This window comes from Convolutriloba macropyga, chromosome 3 (assembly GCF_964194025.1).
Source record: "Convolutriloba macropyga chromosome 3, txConMacr16.3, whole genome shotgun sequence".
Lineage (NCBI taxonomy): Eukaryota > Metazoa > Xenacoelomorpha > Acoela > Convolutidae > Convolutriloba > Convolutriloba macropyga.
In genome coordinates this window covers 14,186,706-14,208,102 of record NC_134470.1, presented here as the reverse complement: position 1 = coordinate 14,208,102, position 21,397 = coordinate 14,186,706, and the positions used below count along the sequence as shown (strand labels likewise).

Here is a 21,397-nt window from a genome sequence, read left to right as displayed (position 1 = left end):
AAGCGAAAAATCACATTAAGAAAGACCAACCGGACTAATATAATTGCTACAAACTTCGTTGAGAGCAATTAAAAACCACACGACGACAAAAACTGAATGAAACTTTGTCCGAGAGCAAATTACTTACAAAATTATGAAAGACGGTGCTGCGAACAGCTGACACATCATCAAAAAATGAAGCCTAGTTCTCACCAATTGAACTAAGCAGCTCAAACTACTGAGTGAGTACCACCTAGATAAACCGCAAAAAGAAGTCAGGGAGAAATATTCAATCGGAGAGTGAAATCGGTTAGATAAAAAATGGCGCAAAAACGAGTAGGACTCAAAGTTGCAAAAACTTTCGAGTGAATATGAAATGCGTCGTGTGAACTTAAATTCACCGGGATATAACTTTTTAATATCCAGTCGACATACTCCAGTCCAGCTATCCATTTACCAAACAAGAAAGAAATTAAATAACATCGGGGATTAACGCCATTAGATTTGCTGCTGTAATCCATCAACCTACATGATTAGAATTCAACATTATATAGTAAGGACAATCGGGGTACTTACATTTTGTCGAGTAATCTCTGATGACGGATAAGGTTCTGTGACTTAGCGTAGGCGTCAAAAACATGTTTTGATGGCTTTGAACGTACTTGACAGTTTCCTGAATATTGAGCTTTGAAAATGCTCGCATCATGTTCAATTCTGAGGTCATGGGCTTCTGCCGCAAAAGCCTCGGCTGTAGATGTTTGCTGTTAATCTTCTCATAATGAACACGTATCCAATTTTCGCCTCGACGCCCAACCATATCCTCAATTCCGGACATAACGTGATCAATTACTCGGTCAGTCATTGTTTCAAATATTTTCACATCCTCCAAGTTCTGAGTCTTGATTCTAAATGCCTGAACTAGCGGCTTTATCGTCATTCCTTGGATGAAGACAGTGAAGAATACCACAATAATGGTCGTAGAAACAAAGATTCCTTTCACTTTTTCGCCAAACACTTGTTCATCCAATAATACCGCCAAGCAGAATGCCACACCACCTCTGATTCCACCATACGCCATAATAAACTGCTGACTTTTATTCAGTCTATCGACTCTAAACCTGTTAGCTAACGCAGTAAGACAGTACACGCCGGCAAATCTCACGAACAAACACAAAACAAGAGCAACTATAACAAACATCAAATCTAGATGTCGTAAGGCTTCCGTTGTTGACAAGCCAAGAAACACGAAAATGATAGCTTCTGAAACCACTGACATCATTTTGAGGAAATATCTGAACGTAACATTGCTGTGATGGGATAAATTCTCATCAACGTATTGCGACATTGTAATGCCGCAAAACGTCAAAGACAAAATCCCCGAGAAATGGAATATTTCAGCGCACAGGTAGGCCAAATAACCAGATGAGAACACAAAAACGGGCTCAATTACTCTAGCTCGATCTGTAAACTTGGTCACGTAAGCTGTGAACAAGCCAAAAAGTATCCCGATCAGGGTTCCTCCACAGGAAACAAAAAAGAAACTTGCAATTCCAGCAAATATGTCCACAGTTTTCAAACGTTCAGCGCCGATTTCCGTAAAAGCTTCCATCATGTGATAAAGAACTACCGTCACAGCATCGTTAAGCAACGATTCGCCAAACACCAAAATGTGTAAAGTTTCGTTCACGTGTATCTCTTCGAATACAGCCAGAACTGCGACTGGATCAACTGCTGAAATTAGCGCCGCAAAAGTCAAAATTTTCAACATACCACATGTCACGTCAAACAATCCTGGCAAGCCATTGAAAATGTCCTCAACAAAAACGGTACAAAATAGCTCTCGCATAACAATTAAAGAGCGAAAGGGGCGTGAACAGACGTCTTTCTCGCCATGCTAAAAAAAGCTCTAACTTTTTAAAAAGGCAAAAATTATAAGATTCAAACTGCCTCTTTAAAAATTCATATAAGTACGAAGCATTTTCAGAAATATCAGAAATATAACAATTCTTTAAATGTTTATATATAAAACCAATGTATCCATAATGGGCATACTTACATAATTGCAATACCGTAATATGATTCAATAGAATTCGAAATGTGTTGCAGCTAAAACGAATGTTCAGTTTTCTCATTCAATGGAAATTCCAACCAGCATATAAAGACTAAAATCAGCTCTCTTTGTGTCCATGCAATACAGTGTAAAATCATGTCACGACTTTTAAGCAGAAAATTACAAAAACATTTTTCCTTAGTCAACTTATTGCTAATGATTGTTTTCATCGCCTCCATTTTTGATCCCTCTTACACCCTCACTGCTCTCTTACGATAAATAAAATTCATTCGATTACAATATTATGGCATACTGAAAAGAAGACCTGTGATCTCGCTCATCTTTTCCATCGGTAAACATCTAATATAATGAAATTTTTCTTTCTTGAAAAATTAGGAGGACACGATCATTTGCCTAAAGCGTCACACGCCCACATTATAATGCCAATGAAGAAAGTGTTCCACAGAGTCCCAATCACAGCGTACAACAGAATAGTGCCCAGGTTCTGGAAGAAGGCTCTGTTGGGCATAAAGTATCCAGCATCAAATACAATTGGTGGCAGCAGAAGGTAAAAGAAAGAATTAGAATCCAAGTTGTAGTCTTTCTGAGATGCGCCCACTCCATAATACAGAATGAGGCTAGCAACCATTCCTGAAACATCGCACACAGTAAGAGCTTGAAAACGCATCAAACAAAATTTTAAAATGAACATGAAAGCATTACAAACAGCCAATTAGATGGTAGCTTAAATTTTTCTTCTCTGTCTAAAAAATTATTACAGGCCGAGGTCAAGCTTCGATAGAAAATACACATCTTTTTTAAAATTGCCCTCAGAACGACGACCGATGGGTTGATATTTGGTAAACCTTGTCTTAATGAGGGGCTTGTCTAACTAGGTATGCGGGGGTAAATAGGTATGCGAAGCAACTGCTGAAATTCTCATTTTAAAGCTTTGAAAACGGTGTCAATATATCACAAAAAAGAAACATTTCCTCAAGGGAGCACATTCAGTAATTCAAAAAAAAGCCAGTTTTTTTTTAATTTCAAGGAAATTTCCAACATTCCGTGTCTGAAAGCCCAGTACTCCTCTAAGACAACTGCACCCTGACGGCCAGTTCATTGCGCATTTTTCGACAAACAGTCAAATGATTATTCAAGAACTCTTTTATGGACATTCAAGATCTCTTTCCGATGCTATTTGAGTATTTTTGAAAATAAGGGCAAACAAAAGTTTTAAAATTGCCGAAAGTCTCATTTCAAAGCTTTGAAAACAGTGTCAATTTATCACAAAAGAAACATTTCCTCATAATCAGAAACCAAAATTCGACGAGCAATCGAGGCGAGTTTTCAATCAGAACTCGAGACTAAATATATTAATAAACGAAGCTTAAATTAAACAAAAATCTGGTAAATTGGTTTACACAAAAATCAAAATTATGGGTTTATTCACGTGTTTTTTTCTTAATTTGTACAGCAGACATTTTCCTCATCAGCAAAAAGCACATGGAATTCATACAAGCTTTGAATACAAAAAGATGAGCATAAATCTTTGAGTTTGACATCAAGTTGAATTTTCTATCCTCAAAATTTGGAAACTTCGAAAACAAACTCTAATTAGAACTGATAAAAAAAACATAAACCGACTAACATTGGACAAATTGCTCTCAAAAGGACAGGCGGCGCAGTTTAATTCAGATGGGTTGTAATAAAATTTTCTTCATGGGTGCAAAAAACTGTCTAGGGATGGCCTCGAACCATCTATCTCAGGCATGCTAGACTGAAGCATTAACAACTGGGCAATCAGCCCCTTGTGCAATTTTATCTTGCAATAGCTTTTGTTTTAGCAACAGGTTCAATTTTTGAGCTAAAACAATTTATATCATGAAAAAATTAATTCGACAAGCGCGTAAAAGCCACCAGAGAATTGAAATCACAAATGAGCTAGGAGAAAACGGCCATGCGACAATTTCGCATGAAGACACACACGTTTTCATTAATTGCTTCAATCTTCGTTCAAGAGCAATTAAAAAAGATTGAACATAGCTGGCAGGTGGCCAGATAATAGCCGCAATAGCTTCGTAGATCTGCAGTCTCAAAAAGATAGTAAAAGAAACAGACTAGAGAATTTTTATTAAATGCTGAGTTGTTATATTTTAATTAGGAATCTGCAAAATATAATGTTGCTCCAAATAATTGCTCTCAAATACCTTTCAATTAGAGTGACACGCATTTACTTGACCTTGACTGTTGGAATTAAAGTACAGAAAACTGAATTTCAGAGTGAAGTCGCATTAAAGAGTGAGGTAAGTCACGTGTGACCACTTTTTAGCTCCTTTTTCGGCGTGACCAAAACCACTACTCCAATTTGACTTCAAAAATCATGATAATGTGTGAACAGATCTTAAAAAAAGACAGCGCCCCAATACAATTCAAATTCTTTGAACTGTAAAAAAAAATCGGAGCGCTATAATAGCCGGCTGAGAAGACGAGGGCGGCTATTAAAAACATTTTTCCTTAGTCAACTAATTGCTTAAGATTGTTTTCATCGCCTCCATTTTTTGATCCCTCTTACACCCTCACTGCTCTCTTATGATAAATCAAATTCTCGTGTTACAATATTCGGCATACTGAAAAGAAGACCTGTGATCTCGCTCATCTTTTCCATCGGTAAACTTAAAATTCAAAAATTTATTATCTAATATAATGAAATTTTTCTTTCTTGAAAAACTAGGAGGACACAATCATTTGCCTAAAGCGTCACACGCCCACATTATAATGCCAATGAAGAACGTGTTCCACAGAGTCCCAATCACAGCGTACAACAATAGTGCCCAGGTTCTGGAAGAAGGCTCAGTTGGGCATAAAGTATCCAGCATCAAATACAATTGGTGGCAGCAGAAGGTAAAAGAAAGAATTAGAATCCAAGTTGTAGTCTTTCTGAGATGCGCCCACTCCATAATACAGAATGAGGCTAGCAACCATTCATGAAACATCGCACACAGAGCTTGAAAACGCATCAAACAAAATTTTAAAATGAACATGAAAGCATTACAAACAGCCAATTAGATGGTAGCTTAAATTTTTCCTCTCTGTCTAAAAAATTATTACAGGCCGAGGTCAAGCTTCGATAGAAAATACACATCTTTTTTAAAATTGAGCTCAGAACGACGACCGATGGGTTGATATTTGGTAAACCTTGTCTTAATGAGGGGCTTGTCTAACTAGGTATGCGGGGGTAAATAGGTATGCGAAGCAACTGCTGAAATTCTCATTTTAAAGCTTTGAAAACGGTGTCAATATATCACAAAAAAGAAACATTTCCTCAAGGGAGCACATTCAGTTTTTTTTTTAATTTTAAAATGCCAGTTTTTTTAATTTCAAGGAAATTTCCAACATTCCGTGTCTTAAAGCCCAGTACTCCTCTAAGACAACTGCACCCTGACGGCCAGTTCATTGCGCATTTTTCGACAAACAGTCAAATGATTATTCAAGAACTCTTTTATGGACATTCAAGATCTCTTTCCGATGCTATTTGAGTATTTTTGAAAATAAGGGCAAACAAAAATTTTAAAATTGCCGAAAGTCTCATTTCAAAGCTTTGAAAACAGTGTCAATTTATCACAAAAGAAACATTTCCTCATAATCCGAAACCAAAATTCGACGAGCAATCGAGGCGAGTTTTCAATCAGAACTCGAGACTAAATATATTAATAAACGAAGCTTAAATTAAACAAAAATCTGGTAAATTGGTTTACACAAAAATCAAAATTATGGGTTTATTCACGTGCTTTTTTCTTAATTTGTACAGCAGACATTTTCCTCATCAGCAAAAAGCACCTGGAATTCATACAAGCTTTGAATACAAATAGATGAGCATAAATCTTTGAGTTTGACATCAAGTTGAATTTTCTATCCTCAAAATTTGGAAACTTCGAAAACAAACTCTAATTAGAACTGATAAAAAAAACATAAACCGACTAACATCGGACAAAATGCTCTCAAAAGGACAGGCGGCGCAGTTTAATTCGGATGGGTTGTAATAAAATTTTCTTCATGGGTGCAAAAAACTGTCTAGGGATGGCCTCGAACCATCTATCTCAGGCATGCTAGACTGAAGCATTAACAACTGGGCAATCAGCCCCTTGTGCAATTTTATCTTGCAATCGCTTTTGTTTTAGCAACAGGTTCAATTTTTGAGCTAAAACAATTTATATCATGAAAAAATTAATTCGACAAGCGCGTAAAAGCCACCAGAGAATTGAAATCACAAATGATCTAGGAGAAAACGGCCATGCGACAATTTCGCATAGAGACACACACGTTTTCATTAATTGCTTCAATCTTCGTTCAAGAGCAATTAAAAAAGATTGAACATAGCTGGCAGGTGGCCAGATAATAGCCGCAATAGCTTCGTAGATCTGCAGTCTCAAAAAGATAGTAAAAGAAACAGACTAGAGAATTTTTATTAAATGCTGAGTTGTTATATTTTAATTAGGAATCTGCAAAATATATTGTTGCTCCAAATAATTGCTCTCAAATACCTTTCAATTAGAGTGACACGCATTTACTTGACCTTGTCTGTTGGAATTAAAGTACAGAAAACTGAATTTCAGAGTGAAGTCGCATTAAAGAGTGAGGTAAGTCACGTGTGACCAAAAGTTTAATCAACCGAAAGAACAAACTCTTTCCGTTATAAGTGAAAACTTACGTCACGCACGCAATTCAGTTCAAAATGCAAGTACGACTAAACAAAAGGCAGATTTGAAGCGATTGTGACGTCACATGGTCGCAACAAAAATCTTGAAGACATCAAAAAACAGCATGACAAGTCCCGAAAAAATTCGAAGAATTTTCCTTGACCAAACAAAAAACCTACACTAATAATGGACTATGAACGGATTGGGTAAACCATTTTGAAAAAAATCCCATCACAAAAACGGCTAAAATCGAAGAAAAATTGCCGCATGTGAACAAAAAACAACAAGCAAGAAAGCAAAGTTTTGTTCAAACAATTTTCTCACTCTAAATTAAAATAAGAGTGAAAAAATTATAAAGGTCGCGAAAAAAACTACCGGCCCTTTTGCCCCAATTCCTGTTACTACAATTATCACTACAATTTGCTTTCAAAAATCAAGAAAATGTGTGAACAGATCATTAAAAAAATATGGCCAGAAGAAGTCCAGAATCCACTCGAAGTCGTATACCTCAAAAAACTGACTTTTCAATTAGCTAACATCTCAACGCAGAACGAATCAATGCAGAGAGAACAATAAGTTTAAGTAGAAAAACAAAAATTTCGGCAAAAAAATTAACATGAAAAATTAGTAAAATTCAATTTAATTTTCATATAAAACAAGTACAAATACAAACAAAACGTTGTTTCATGTAATGAAAACTAGTATTCTAACTACAAAAAAGCTAAGCTTTAATGAGCTTCCAGACAATTTTAATTCGAACAAAGGAGAAATCAGAATGAAAAAAGTTGTGTAAAATTTCTCGTTTTTTGTCAAATTTTATAGAAAGAGAACTTAGTAGCAAAAGATACTTGTATCCTTTGTAGTAAACAGAGCTTAGAAACATGACGATTTACTTCATTTACCATTAATTAAATAAAATGATACTGTGGGTTAAAAATTGCAAAAGTAGACTAAATCAGTAATATGGTTGAAAAACCCTCAAATTAGTGTTAAATTCCCGTTATTTACGAAAAAAATTTTACAAAAAGGTATTAAAACAGGCTGAATATTATTACTTTTGTCTACAATAAGCCATCAGACAACATAACAAACTTAAAACCAAAAATAAACAGCTTCAAAAAGAAACACGAACAAAAAAATTTCATTTGCTCAATGAAAATTTTTTTACACCTACATCTCTCGCTCTTTCAAAAAAAGGCACGAAGGAAATAACCACTCTCTTTTCTCTGCTCTTCGAAATTGATTAGCGAAATAAATTTTTAAAACTTTTTTCACTCCCTGACTTTCCGGTTTCCTTTCTCACTTTTTAAAAAAAAACATAGCCGCCAGATTGCCGGAAAATAGCCGCGATAGACGCTTGTGGCCTACCATGAATTGAAACAACTAAAGAAATAAGATTGACAGATCGACCACAAGCTTTTTAAAAGACCACTAGAATTTTTGGGTTTGAGTCGGACTGTCATTTTTATGAAACACATCTGCTCTACAAGGAAAAAGCCCCAATGGACCTTTTTAAAAGTTATTATTCGATATTAAAACTCAAGACACTTAGTCAGGAATTAGGGCAAATAAGTTTGGCACTACTTAGATGCACACTATTGACATTTAATTAGTGAATGTTCATAAAATTTAAAGTTCCATAAGTGAGTTCAGAAGTCACTTTTTTTGAAAGAGAAAAGTCACGCAATTGACCCAAAAGCAGAAATGACAGAAAACCATAACGCCTCTTCGAGTCGTAAAAAAGACAGCCCCAATACAATTCAATTTTTTTAATTGTAAAAAAGAGAAGGCCAAAAATAAGTTTTTTGGCACCTTATAAATTCAAAAACTGTTATGAGGCAAGATAAATTACACCTCAAAACCTAACCTTCAAGAAGCAGTTCAATGAAATTAACTTTGGAAATGGAGGTAGAAATCAAAATTGGTTTCATCAGGAAGCCGAGAGCTGCGGTTTCAGATCTCACGCTTAGTGGGCACAAGACTTTTACGCGCCCTTGATTACGCAAATTAGCTGTAATGTGCTAAATAGAAAAGAAGTCATTGAAATTAACGGTCAAAGCTGTTAAACAGAGCGTTAACAAACAATAAACAATAACCGACTTACGTTGGGGGAATTGCTCTCAAACAACTGGCGATCGGTTGTTTTCATCAGTAGCTACATGCGGCGTAGTGAATCTGTTTAATTGACGTGGTGGGGTGAGCATGGGGGTGGGGGCGAGCGTACTGGATTTCTGGAGGAATGTGGAAAAGGGGGCAACAGGGCGGGAGGGGGACCAAAGAGTGAGGGAGCACCGCACTTCAATCCACGAGTCCTCAAACGTGCTGGGTTACGGGTGGAAATGAGGTTGAAGAGGGTGGGTGAGGTGAGATGAAAAGGGGAATGGGGGAACCGCCCTTCACGCCAAGAACTTATATCACCTCAAAGTTTCCAAAAATCGCATACTTAGAGATTATTAGGGAGTAAGGTTCTGAGAGAACTGCTTAGCAACTTAATGCCTTCCATGCTCAACCTGTTAATTCCGTTTTAACAGGACTATTATAATTAGAGAACCCAGGGTACGAATTTTTTGGTCGCTAAAAACTTGGAGGCACGTGCAAAAAAGGAATGCTAAGTTTTGCGGCCCTAACTTAGCTGCCCGCTTGCAGTAAGGAAACATAATTTTTGGCGGTGAGGCCAAACTCACTAATACTTTTGACATTACCCATCAAAACCTGAAACGAAAGCACTTGCCTCGCCTTGGAAACAGAAACATTTGGCTTATTCACAACTTTTAAAAGGCTTCTCCAAATACTCTCGAACCCCCACCCCCTCCCCCCCCCACCAACCCCTTTTCCCAGCAACCTTTTGATTAGCTTTGGAAATGTTTGTGAATAAGTTTCTGATAGGGTGTTACAGATAAGGTGACGAAAACTTCTCGTTTAATAATTTGCAAAACTGTACTCTCAATTTCAATTATAATTAAAGTTTAACCCCCTTCGTACCCTTTGGTTCTCTAAATAAGTTAGCACATAAATCTTAGCCCCCCTCGGGCCTGGTGCTCAGCACTCGGGCCCAAGCGCCCTCGTGTCTGGGCACTAAGTCCCTCGGGCCGCTAAGATTCATTTGCTAACAAATACTTGTTACAAACTGCGTTTGAGCGTAATTAAAATAAAGGTATCAATCAAATAGGGCACATTCGAAGACTTTCGATTACATATTTTTCGCATATCAAAAACATATGTTTGTTCATAAACAAAGTCTCACCAAGTATCACCAGCAAGCAGCTTTCGGGAACAATTTTGATCAGCTTTCCTGATAAGTGGAAAATGGTTTTCATGCCTCCAGCTACCAGAAGAAATATGGTAACCAACAGCGGCACCTTCACCTCGTCGAAATTCAGAATGATGTATTCCCATTGTGGGTGGTATCGGTGCACTTGCTTATGCTGCCCTGAAATGTAAAGTGCGACCAAACGCTAACCTCAACTAATTCCTTGTTTCAAGTTGGCAAGTGCCAACTGTCGAAGTATTCACCCAATTACAAAGAAGCAAAGATTAAAAGGCAAATTTAACATTTAAAAACTCAAAAACATAGAAACACACAAAAAGCAGAAAAATCTGATCGCAAACTGATAATTACAAAAAAAAAAATCAGAGCCAACAAGCAACACATTGATGGTAAGCTGCATGAAAAACCAAATTCAGGCCTCAGTTACTATTTATAATTAGATTTTGTATAATCGAAACGTCTTAATTGCAAACAAACCCTGCAGATTGCCGAAAAATACAAGCCATTGATTCCCGTAACCCCGATTGGGAATGAAAAACAAAAAATGAAATACAGATTGTTGTAAAACATTCTTAAAGCGCGATCTAATTTGGTTTCATTTCGCAGTCCGACATATTGCAGTTTATTATTGAGAGGATTATAGGACAACGGGGCATCAAAACCAATGAGTATTAGAGGTGGTAATTAAGACCGGTAATAAAGAACAAACTTCAAGTAGCCGGCATCTAAAATTGAGCTTCATGGGTTAATCCCGCTTCTATTTTTGATTTCGTTTTTCCATACTGATTATGTTCACTCTAGATTGCCTTGCTGTGCAACTGCTGTTTCAAAGAACTTTGAGCAGAATGCGTAAAGAATGGAACTAGCCTAGAGAAGTCAAAAAGAGTTCGAGCAAGATGTCGAAAAAGCGGCAAAAAAGAGGTTTAAAAAACAAATTTTTATTCGACGAAATAAAAAACATAACCGATTAACGTCGGGCGAATTGCTCTCAAACAACAGGCGAGCGGTTGGCTTTGTCAGTAGCTAGCCAGGGTTCAGTGAGGCTGGCTCTAGCTTGATTCGACTTGATATTTTAAAAATTTGCAAAATATTGAAAAAATTTTTAAAAAGCTTCCAGATTTTGCAGTGAAAATGTTCTAAATATTTTTTTGTCTCTGGAGTTATATCAAGTAACCTATCTGAAAGACTTGAAAAGCTTCGTTGCCCAGAAATGATCGTTAAACTCGGAAAAGGACAGAAAGTCAAAAACTTTGAAAACAATTGCAAATTTTAAAATGTTGCAAAATTTCAAGATATTAAAATGTTCAAAACCAATTCATTGACTCAAAAGATTATCCATTATCCCTATTTCAAGCTTTTAATAGTTTCACTGGCTCATAAAGAACCATAAATTTGGAACATGACAATAGTTTCGAAAATTTGAAAAAAAAATAAAATTTATCAAAAAACTGCAAAAGCTGGAGTCATTAAAAGATTGATACCCATTACATTAGTCCTATAAACTATGCTACAGCTTATTATCAAGCCCTAGGACCCTGGAGCCAGAAAAAACGACAGAAATTTAAAAAGATTCAAGAAACTTTAAAAAAAAATTTGCAAACTTTTTCTTAAAAATTGCTGATACAAAAATCTTGAAAAACATCCCATTACATTTAGAAGCCATGAATTAGCCTATAATCAATTCGTAGAGGAAAGTATGTGGCTCTTGAGGCTGGATAAGCCTAAAGATGACAAAAAACTTCAAAAATCTTGTAAAAAATTGCAAGTTGCATAAAAAACTGCTAAAAATTGTGATAATAAAAGTTGAAAACTAATCCATGACTAAAAAACATTTTCCCGTAACTTATTATCAAACCCTAACGGAGATTTTCTGTTAGGCTGAAAAACCTAAATAAAGACAATAAAGGTCAAAATATCGAAAATAGCAAATTTTGAATAAAAAATGCTAAAATTTGTGGTGTTGAAATCTTGACAAGCATTCCATTACAATTAGAAACTTTACAGTAACCTATCGTCAAGCCCTAGAGGAGGTTCCTTGGCCTTTGAGGCCAGAGAAACCTAAAAACTGACAAATATTTTCAAAAAACTTGAAAACTATGAAAGTTTTATAAAAAAAAGTTTTATAAAAAGTTTGTCATTCAAAAATTGAAAACTAAACCATGGCAAACAATATTTGTTCAGTAACTTATTATCAAACCCATAAGGACGTTTTCTGGCCAGTGCGTCTGGAAAGACGTGAATAATGAAAAATAAATGTCAAAAAATTGAAAAAATGTGCACTTTTTGTCAAGAAAATGCTATATTTCGTGATGTTCAAATGCTGAAACCATTCCACTACCACTAGAAGCTATGCAGTAACCTATTATAAAACTCCTTGACACCTAGAACCTAAAAATCTCAAAAAATGACAAACTTTCATAAAGCTTGGAAAAAATTGTGAAAATTAGTATAAAATTGCGGGTTTTTAGCGATCGGTTGTTCGAACGTAGCCACGGGGGAAGGGCTGGGGGTGCACCGGGGGGCTGATGGTGAGGGATGGGGTTGGCAACAGTGGGGTGGGTGCAACAACGTGGTGGCGGGGGGATGGGGGCAATAGTGGGGGGGGGGGTCAACAGTGGGGGTGTCTTCAAACTCTAAGAACCGCCCTTCACACCATAAGTTTAAGTCTCCAAAACAGTTTGAGCTAAAACAGAGCTGAAAGGCTCTAGGAGCACTTAATGCCTGCTGGGCGCTACCTGTTTATCTCGTTTTTGAGGACGAAAAGTCAAAAGCGTCAGACGAGAAATCGGTCAAGCGAAAAATGGCATTAAAAAAGGACCGACAGGACTAATATAATTGCTATAAACTTCGTTTGAGAGCAATTAAACACACCCGGCCAAGTCCTGAAACACAATCCAAACAATTTCATGATATACTAAAAATCACTGTACCTGACTATTAGACAAATTGAGTATTGCCAGAAACATAAAAGTAGGATCTGAAATTCAGAGAAACAGAAATAATAGCTTTCAAAGTGTATATACTTTTAGGATCAGGGTGTTGAAAGCTAAAGTGTTGGAAACCAAGATCTAACAAAGCTTCTACCTTCAAAATTTTTAACACAGAATGTAATGTTAAAGTTCCTGCACAGACACAACACCAACCTCAAGTACTTGAGCTCAGTCAAACACAAAGAAAAATCATCGCAAAATTTTCCAATTCTTCATATGTTAATCTTCGAAACCAGATGTCTCCTGCTAAAATCTTTATAGAATTTTACATGCATGCTAGCAGAGATCTTGCTGCACAAAAGAGGCAAACAGAAGCAAGAACTATAAGAAAAAACGTCAATTATAAAATTAACAAGAACTACATAAATTTGCTCAAGTTCCTGACACTAATGTCCACAAATTTAGCAGCTATATCACTTAAAAATACTTCGTGAGATCCCATCGTGTGTAGAGATCATCCAGTAAACAAACTTCAAGCTCGAAAAATGCTTCATTGGCCCCGAAAGAACAAAAAACTCAAATTTGCATTACCAAATTACAGAGCATAAAACAGACAGAAATAACAATTAGGGCTTGCAAGGCGGCTTAATGAGCTCTTAAAACGTTCTTGTGATACGTATTCAACAAAAAAACGCGAACAAAAAATGATGAAAAATTGAACCTTTTTGGAATCAAAACTACAGAAATTAACCTTCTCACCTTTAATTTAGGCCTTCTCAGCACGTTGAGCACTCTAAGCACTTCAGAGACTACTAAAGCCAGCTTAGGGCCTCCAATAGCACCTGAGCCTGGAAAACTCATAAATTGCAAATTTTCAAAATCTCAAAAAATATTGCAAATTATTATCATTTTGCGAGTTTATGTTGGCAGTACCAAGCCCTATAGCTCCTAAAATGGCCATAAATAGTAATTATGTCTTGAAAAAAAACCTTTATCAATTTTGACAAACTTCAATTTAAAACTGATAAAATCGGAAAATGACAAAAACGTGAAAAATTGCCCCATTTTGGTGTCAGAAAATGAACTTATTATCTTGAATTCAGGCCTTCCCGGCAGCTGCACCACTGTACGCACTTGATATACTCTTAAAGCTTAGGGTCTCTAATGAAACTTAATGCCCACTGGGCGCTACTTTTTTCCCGTTTGGAAAGGTCAAAGTCATAATTTAATTACACGTCGTCTGTCAATCAAAGCAACAGCAGAGAACTAATTCTTGCTCTGCAGAACTATAGTTATCGGGCACGGTTAAACATGTACAAGGAAAGTTCTACAAAAACTGTTTCGCCACTCTTTAGCTTTTGCCAATCAAGATAATCAAAAGATTGATTGACTGAGCGTACAATTAACCGCCAAGTACAGAAGAGAAGAACTTTTGCAGAGCTCATCCTTCCATAAGATAAAAATTGTTGTTTGCATACACATAATTAACTTATGGCTAGAAGTAACCGTTTCAAAAGCTAACTTGGGATAGGTTTCCATTATATGAGGCGGTCATTGCAGGTCAGCTAAAAAATTCAATTACAAAAAAATATTAACATCAAAAATAACTTCAAGGCATTAAGGGTCCTGCAAGCATTGGCGCCATGCCAAACCTCAATTGATATCATTAATTGCAACTCACGAAATCCGGTGCTTTGGTGCATAGAGAGAATATAAATTTCAAACTCTTTTTTCTGCCAAAGAGATCTAAATACTTAACACAGATGGCAGAAATTTTCCTATAGTAAGACTTTTTGCGATGCAACCCCAAAAACGATACAACTATCGCCTCAATTCATTCTTTGCCAATTCCTCGTCCAAACATGTACAGTGGAAATTCTCCATAAAAATTAGAGACAGTAATCTATACTGAACATCAGAAGTAGGGTAGAACCTGACAGTTGATAGAAGTGCATGTTGAGATTTCATGATCTTTACACTACTCTTCATGATCTTGGCCAAGTTATATTTTGACGTAAAAAGCAACGCTTTTTACGTCAAAAGTCCAAAAAGGGCCAAATCGCTCGATTCTTAAGGATAGAACAGAATGTCGTCTTAATAGATGTAGTTTTAATGCAGTCCATAATAACAATTAATTGAAAATGCCTTTTCATTGACTGAACAAAACACTAAATCTAGAAACATTTACAAATGTATCTGAAAAATTAAGTGAGCGGATCAAAAATTGAAGAAACGGTAAAAACAGAACTCAAATTTCCGCAAGTGCATACAGTCACTATCAGTCCAGCTGATCAATTGATTGTAGCAACTGTTTGCAAGTAGAACAAGAAGACGGCTTGTACGAGACTGTACGTTACACTGGATGTTTCATCATACGTTTCAAGCTTGTCAAATATTAATCTTTGTTCTGAGAGGAAAAACTCATTTGACTATCAGTTTTGCAAAGGTAAAATTCAGGCACTTTTTCCAGAGCAACCATGATTTTACATTCTTTAATACAAAAACTGAAAAAAATCAAACCCTAAATTTGATATTTTAAAATATGTAAAACCACGACTGACCATGTGCATTGATAATTACTTAGCAAAACAAAGCGGTTTCAGAAAGTTTCAGAAAGAGCAATCACTGGCATCAATTTTTCTTTATGGGTGCAAAAACATCAGACTGCTATAGGTCTAACACCCCAACCTCCTGAGTCCCATCACCTCGACAGAGGCATTAACAACTCGGCTATCAGGGCCTAGTCATTGTATCTCTAACAATCGGTTATGTTTGAACAACAAACTTTATTTCGGAGTGAGAGCAACTGAAATCACTTCAAATCAAGAAGTGCGTGACAAGTCACCTGAGAAGTCAAAGATTAATCTAGAAGAAAAACGCAAAAATGGTCAAGCAAAAAAATTGCACAAAAAACCACGGTTACACTAATTGCTTCTCAATCGAGAGCAATGAAAATGCAGCAATCAGTTTATACACTAGAAGTAGCAAAACGATAAGTACCGGTCTTTTTCTCATCTAAATTTTCTCTTATATAAAATATGCTCGACTGATCAGATCTTTACCCATAAATTTCACTCAAGGTCCAGTTAAAATTTCATAAAATAAATTACCAAATAACGAGAAATTATAAAATCAGACTTGATAATTTTGTCAAGTTGTCTTTCATTTTCATCCCTATGCCTATGCCTTACCTTTAAAAAAACTTTTTACTTTGTACACCAATCAAAGAAATAAAATTGCGACAAATCAGAGTAAGTGTGAAATTAAACTTCTTCGCAATTTTCTTAATGAAATGTTGACCTTTTCGTATGTTCATTATCTCACACAGTTCGACACTGTAAATTGATGATTCCATTATTTTTGAGTCATTTGAAGAAAACATGTTAATATATGTCAAAAGTTCATTCAATATTTCACAGAAAACGGAAGAAGTTGAATCCTTTTTTTCGATTCTCATGTTCGATAACATTTGTTTTGGTTACAGCAAGCAACGTCGAGTGAATCACGCTCATCAAACGACCAGCAAGCGGTTGGCTTCGGTAGTATCCAGCTCGTGCTTAGGGATGCTAGCATCAGTGGGGGAGAGTGGAGTCGGGGGTCCTGCATTGAGGATGTAGGCCAAGTGATGAGGGTGGGGTAGGGTTGGGAGGGGGCTCAAATAACTAGGGGGTTCAAATCGCCAGCTGGAGAAAGATGGAGGCGAGCGGTTGCGGGGTTTAGTGTGAGTCAAACTTCAAGATTCAGAACCACCCTTCACACCATTAATTTGTCTTCAAATACAGTTTCGGCCGGCCGCATGCAATGAGACTAGTATGGCGTAAGGCTCTAAGGGAGCAGCAAGGCCACATAATGCACGCTGGGTGCTACTTGTTTCTCCCGTCTTTGAGGACGAAAAGTCAAATGGGCCAGACAAAAAATTGGCCAAGCAATAAATCGCAGAAAGACCACAGGACTAATATAATTGCTTTAAACTTCGTTTGAGAGCAGCTCATCATAAATTTGGTAATAAAACTAGAAAGAGCCCGTTAAAAGTAGAAACGTTGTGTTTTTCAGTTTCTATCTTTTGAATACTAAGGAAAAGTTCCATTTTTAATCAAATTTGTATAATCGAAGATACTTATAATTCTACATTTTCATAACATTTTTTCAAGAAACTGTATAATTAATATAATAGCCGCAATATAATAGCCGCAATATATATTAATATAATAGCCGAAAATAGCCGCAATAGATTCGTAGATCGGCAGTCTCAAAACAATAAAAAAGACAGACCAAAAAAATTCGTCTTTTCATTGAAGGCTGATCTGTTATATTTTGATTAAAAATCTGTATAAGTTTTTGCTGCCTCTAATAGCTGCTCTCAAATAACCTTCATTTAGAGTGACACACACCCATTTGACCTTATCTCTTTGAATTAAAGTAAAAAAAAAGTCAATTTCAAAGTGAGGAAGTCATTTTTGAGAGTGAGGTAAGTCAAGTTTGACCAAAAATTTAGTCACGCGCATGAACAAAAAAATTCGCTCCACTAAGAGCGAAAAACGACGTCACACATGCAATTCAGTTGAAATTGCATGAACGAATGAACAAAAAATGGCTGTGACGTCATATGGTCGTAACAAAAATCATGACGACGAAATAAAAAAACATAGCAGGACAAGTCCTGACGTACAATTCAAAGAATTTTCATTGACTAAACAGAAAAACTAGACCACGAATGGACTATGAGTGAATTGAAAAAACCATTTTTAAAAAAATCAGATCAAAAAATAAGAAAAAAAACAGAAAATCAATGTCAAAATGCCGCATGTGAACAAAAAACCAATAGCGAGAAATGAAAATTTAATTCAAACAAAAACTAGGCCTAGAATGAGCTGTGAATGGATTGGAAAAACCATTTAGAAAAAAATCCGATCCAAAAAAAAACGAAAAAAAACCAGTAAAAATCAAAGTGAAATTGCCACATGTGAACAAAAAACCACTAGCGAGAAAACGAATTCTTGTTCAAACACCGTTTTCTTACTCTACTTTAAATTTAGAGCGAAAAAAATTCACGCCGCAAAACCACTCGCTTTTTCGCTCCATTTCCTGTATCGGCAAGACCAAAATCACCACTCCAATTTGACTTCAAAAATCATGAAAATGTGTGAACAGATCTTAAAAAAAAAGACAGCGCCCCAATACAATTCAAATTCTTTGAATTGTAAAAAACCAAGAGAAGGCCAATAATAGCCCCAGCTATCGCTGTGCGGCTATTAAAAATATTTGAAGTATTCATAAAACTCAAAATTAGCCTCAAGGGCCATGGTGTTTCTCGTTTTTCTCTACTATATGTAAGCAAAAAGTGAAAATTTTACTAAGAAAACCAGCCGGCCTCGCATACATTCCATTTGGAAAAGAAAAATGGCAAGCTTTCAACTTTTTCCCTGTCATGAGTGTTAGGATTTTTGTATCGCATTTTACTACAGTTAACAAACAATCTAGCGTTTTGTATTGGAAAAGGGCGGCATTTTTAAAATATAATATTCCACTTGTTTCAATCACTGTTTATATTTTTGATGTTTCTACGTAGTCCGCGGCTTGCTGCTCCAATTTCCTTAACACTTTATAAATTAACGCGATCAAATTGCAACGACGATTGAAGTTGAAAGTCATATATGGATATACAACAGATCCTGCACAAGTAAACGTACTCGAACCAACCTTTCTTAAATGCTGAGAAGTTATAGAGACCAAAGTTTGACAGATTAACGACTGTTCTCGTATCATCACTCATTCTGCAGCTCCTTCAGCATCACTTGCATCAGAAAAATCAACTCGAATGTTTTCACGTCATTGACTGACTTCTCTTATGTTATTGCTGTATGCCATGGGCAAATTTTACAGAGGCTGTCGGAGCATGCATAAGCCATCAAATAATTTAAGTTGACAGCATTTGACTTGAGGGGCAAGATAAATGAAACACAGAGCATGCGTAGTTGTTAGTTATATCCAACCATTCTGAATCTGGAACAAGAATCAAGTCATATATACTGAACGGCAAAAGTAAGTTAGCACCCCCTATTTTAACAAAGTAAAAATTCAGCTTTTGATGCAAGATTACTCCAACTTAAAATCACAATTTGAAAACAATTTTTATGTCATTTATCCGATCCCCTAAACCAGTCCTCTCGCCTAGCTTTGAAATTCAGATAAAACACAATGTCCATTTACAAGAAATTCCAATCTAAAGTTTCACAGTAACAAGAAAGTGGTCTCAAAATATGATATATTTTCACGTTTGTTCAACTATGATTGAGTTTGCAAATTTTCGTTAATAATTAGAGGGAGAAAAAGTGATCAAAAAGTGATAGCATGACAATTATTTTTTCTTGTGAGATTTGGATGGCCTGGATCAACTTTACATTGGACTACACTCCTTGACAAAATTAAACGTACAAAATGCTATTTCACATGCTAAACTGCCTGTTTTAGACGCCATTTTTAGTCAACAGGCAGTTTCTTTTAAATTTTATATCAATCGACGCATAATCATCAGAATTTGAACATATCTATTTTTTGGATAAACTGATAAATTACAGAAGAATTCAAGATAGAAGCTGGTCAGTTTTCCATAAACCGCTGTATTTTGAGTCACGCGTTAAATCTGTTCAACTTGCTCATAAAGCTGTTGAAATCACAGTACAAAATCCTGTTTAAAAATGGAGGCTAGAGCAAGTTGAACAGATTTGAATAGATCTGCTCAAATTCTGATGATTATGCGTCGATTGAAATAAAAAAAATAAATTCAAATTTTGTTGACTAAAAATGGCTTCTAAAACAAGCAGTTAAAACAGCATTTTGTGCGTTTAATTTTGTCAAGGAGTGTAGTCTAATGTAAAGTTGATCAACGCCATCTAAATCTCACAAGAAAAAGAGTTGTCACGATATCACACTTTTATCACATTTTCTCCCTCTAAGTTTTAAAACGCAATTGCAAAAAACAGGCAACTTAGCATGTAAAATTGCACTTTGTGCGTTCTTTTGTCAATGAGTATTAGGTAGGGAAATAATCCACTTATCTAGGAAAATAATCCACATATCTCAATTCTCACTGAACACAACACTCAATTTATAGTCTGCCCCATAAAGTTGAAATAAACGTTCGAAAAACGTCACAAAATGCAATTGAGAACCAATGTTTTTCCTTTATCTCAATTTCATCAGTTCTCCCAGTACATTATGCACCCCCCTCCCCCTGTTACGGAGCACGTGTCATTACAAAGTAAATCGTTATAAAAAATATGGCACGTGCATCCAGGGTGTGCGAATAATATGCAGCCAATAAATCAATATCCCATCTTTTTTTCTACATCAAAGTTGAGCTTCGAACGATGTCAATTTTTGAAACGTTCGCTTATTTCAACTTTATGGGATATGATAGTCTCTCCCATGAAGTTGAAACAACCGAATGTTCGAAAACCTCAAAAACATTCAATTGGGCATTAACTTGGTAATTTGAATGTCAATCCCTCTTCTATCAAGCTTCATCATTTTCCCTACATGTTTTAAAATGAACTTTGACCTCTTAAATCTGTCTAATGGATTTTGAAACGTTTGCTTATTTCAACGTTATGAGTCAACCTAATATTTCACTTTATTTTTGACACTTTTGAACTAGAGCCTAGCTTAATGCTGCAAGTTTAAAATACAATGCGTCTTTGGTAAAAATTAAATACGCTGCTGTGATGTTTCATAGTGGGGGCTCATTATTACGTCTATTGCGTGGATCATACCCCCTGTTTCCCTTTTGATTGTTTCTTTAAAATAAGTTCAACTTTAAGGCACACGCTATTAATAAATCGGTTACCAACGCACATGGTTCTCAACATCTTACAGAGATTTCTGAACACATCTTACAGAGATGTCTGTTTGTTCAACTTATAGCCCGTAAATATACAATTATGGGTGGCTATAATTTCTTTGTGAGCTATAGTGGGATTGATCCGAGATCTGAACAAGATTGGTAAATAAATTATAATATGTTAAGGTTCTTTGTACGAGGAAACCTTTGCTTACACGAATTTACGAAGAACAAAGTACACTGGCGTACAACTTTACTGACCAAACCTTTCTCTTCCCATCGATGGTTATCCCTATAAAATACAATGTTGGCAGTCATAGCAGGAAGAAAATAACGCAAAGCGCCAAAATCAAAATTGCAGTCTTCGCGATTATAGCCCCCCCCCCCCCCCCCCAATTGCCGTAAGCATTTCCCTTAATTTTCCCTAACATCTTCATAAAGCATTTCGTATTGTTCAAATCTATCGATAAAATGATTTCACGCCACCAAAGTGTCCTTGATCCTCTAATTCAGAGGATGAAACTCCTTAGGAGAGCAAAGCTGATTTTTGTCCTTAGATATGATATAATGCCAAATAAGAATAATTGATTGCTTTGGTTCTTGGCCTCCAATTTAATGGCAATCAATTATTCC

The 21,397-nt window shown here is 36.1% G+C and overlaps 1 protein-coding gene across 1 annotated transcript in view; it reads right to left on the bottom strand.

Annotated features, from left to right (window-relative positions):
• LOC142335970 (putative Na(+)/H(+) antiporter nhx-9) overlaps positions 1–19,043 on the bottom strand; it is a 47,008-nt gene extending 27,965 nt beyond the window's left edge. The window contains exons 1-4 of the mRNA XM_075384393.1: positions 18,625–19,043; positions 9,971–10,156; positions 2,444–2,680; positions 556–1,770 (exon numbers count right to left, since the gene is read on the bottom strand). Coding sequence (XP_075240508.1) covers positions 556–1,770; positions 2,444–2,680; positions 9,971–10,156; positions 18,625–18,697 — 1,711 coding nt within the window. The 5' untranslated portion in view covers positions 18,698–19,043. The remainder of the gene's footprint in view (positions 1–555; positions 1,771–2,443; positions 2,681–9,970; positions 10,157–18,624) is intronic.
• Between the last annotated feature and the right edge of the window lie 2,354 nt (positions 19,044–21,397).